The 2,309-nt window shown below is 41.5% G+C and overlaps 1 protein-coding gene across 1 annotated transcript; it reads right to left on the bottom strand.

Moving 5' to 3' along the window:
- Positions 1 to 644: 644 nt before the first annotated feature.
- FAM96B (family with sequence similarity 96, member B) lies at positions 645 to 2,281 on the bottom strand (the record flags this gene model as incomplete). Its single annotated transcript, XM_010295692.1, has 4 exons — positions 645 to 742; positions 1,277 to 1,322; positions 1,763 to 1,888; positions 2,207 to 2,281. Coding segments are annotated over 4 exons (345 nt in total), but the record flags the coding sequence as incomplete, so codon positions are not given.
- Positions 2,282 to 2,309: the final 28 nt, after the last annotated feature.

The raw sequence follows: 2,309 nt of genomic DNA, 5'->3' as shown, positions 1-2,309 counted from the left end.
AAAGAAAAACCAACCAACCTACCTCAAAGATACTGTATTTCCTACCACAAGCAATGAGTAATTAAAAATAAATGACATTTCATACAGGTCTAAGGAGCCCTCCATATTTGGCTAATCCAGGTTAATATAATAAGAGACAGGCAGATGATTTAGAAATGTTTACATTTACTGCTAAAACATGTTACAACTTTGCACACATGAACTTATACAATTTGGATGTCTGAAGCTAGAATTATATTAGCAGTCCAAAACAATTAATGAATGCAAAGATTTTAACTGCCAGTTAGCTTGGTGTACTTGTAAAGTCCAGTGTGCAAAATCCGCTTCTAAAATGCAGTTTGTAACTAATCTTTGGATAGTGAGAAACCTGTTAAAAACATATTGAAACAAATCTTTTTAAAGAAAAATCCTACCCATGCAATAACTAATAAAACTTAAAAGTCAGTTTTCACTATATTTTTGTAGCTGCCTCTAAGCTAATTTCCCACATACTAGTTTTGTAGGAGTAATGAAACTTTTGTTTAAGAAAATCCAAGTGACTTTATTTTGCGCATCGATATATGTATGGTGTAACACTAGCATCACCACTTACATACAAAATTAGTTTAACACAGCAGAGTACCAACGATTTCCTCATCGGGCAATTAAGACCGAGCAGACAAACACTGATTCACCACTTCCAGTAAGTGAGAGTTTTCCAAAGCAGCTGCTACACGTTCTTTATCAGCAAGCTGCTTATTAACTGTGCAGAAAAAAACCCACAAGAAACTGGTTAAAACATCGGTATACAATGTCTTTTTTAAAAGCATTTTACATTGACACACATCATAACACTGATGCTATGGTACTCATGTAGATTAGTAATTCTGCAGATGCTAAGCACACTGCAGAGTTGCAGTGTAAAGTCAAAGCTACTGCATTATCACAAGTTGAACCAGCAAGCTGTTCATGAATCAGCAGTAGGGAGCTACACGTGTAGGTGTAACACAAGAAGAAATTTCCCCCCAGCCTCTCCCCATTTTCTGAGTCCTCCATAACCCAGGCAAATCAGTGACTAGTTGAGAGCACAAGCTGCCTGAGGAGAGGTTTAAAGTAAGGTACAGAACATATCTAAGTGTCATGATTACACATTCCTGTTCTGTAACAACCCGCAAAATCTGACGCGCATAACATCCCAGATTCTGGACAGCTGCTTTGCAGGTGTGGGAATCCCTCTCCTCTCTATTTTCAAGACTAAAAAAAAGATGACCACACAACAGAGCATGAAAAGCCTTACCTGCATGCTCAGAGGCATGTGTCCCTGGTGTTATATGAACATCCAGCTTAAAAACCATCACAAAAGAAAAAGGGGACAAGTCAACAAAACATTAGAAGCTCAAGTTCAAACTATTTAATAATAAGACAATAACAAAATGAGGAGGAAAAAAAGGACATTCTTGCCAATACCAGCAGAATAAAATAAAGTCTAAAGTCACAGAATATTCTGCATTCCCATCTGCTTAAGCCTGCCTCAGGCAGAGGCATGAGGCACCAACCTCACCTCCTCCCCTCCACACACCACTCGCCCTTGTCGTGACTGTCACAGAACCGTAACTCTGCATCAATATTTTAGTCCACTGCCCTCTCTGGTTCCTGGAGTGTTTCCCTCACCCATAATATGAAAAAAGCTCTAGTTATGTTTAACTGTAAGTTAGTTAACTTATTTACTTTTTTTTTTCTTTTTCAAACCCTCTCTGCTTTCCAGAGTGATTTGTTTACTCACCTTAAATCTCTCTGGCAGAGATCTGATCAGTTTTACTTTTATAGAGAGGCCGATTAACGTCGCCATGCTGCAGTGAGGAATGGTTGGAGTGAACTCCACTGCCACCGTGCTTTCTGCGTCATTCACCTGTTGAAAACCAAACACTTTCCATGTACAAAACTCCCTGGCTTTACCCCAAGCTAGCTGGAAGCGTTTTATGTGAAATGCAACTTGAAGCTGTACTTCGCCACTTACAGATTTCTTCACTGACATTTTTACATACTATGTTTAGCTGCAGGAGACTGCTACAATAAACCTCTTCCCAGGTTAGAAAAAGACAACTAGGTTAATCAGACGGGCGAGGCAGCCCCGCCCTGCAGCACAGCACGCGTGTACCGACCGGCGGAGCCGACCGTGGCCCCGGGAGGGCCGGGCGGGGCCGCCGCGTCTTAGCGGGAATCTCACTTTCACTCGCACTTGTTCGACGACGTTCAGCTCCTCCAGGGTGAGGGGGTGCTCGGGGTCGTTAATGGAGCGAATGAGATGTGCCGGGTTAAGGAAAGCGGAG

This window comes from Phaethon lepturus, unplaced genomic scaffold, assembly GCF_000687285.1.
Source record: "Phaethon lepturus isolate BGI_N335 unplaced genomic scaffold, ASM68728v1 C14079645, whole genome shotgun sequence".
Taxonomy (NCBI): domain Eukaryota; kingdom Metazoa; phylum Chordata; class Aves; order Phaethontiformes; family Phaethontidae; genus Phaethon; species Phaethon lepturus.
The sequence above is the reverse complement of the archived record's forward strand: the minus strand, read 5'-3'. Positions and strand labels throughout refer to the sequence as shown.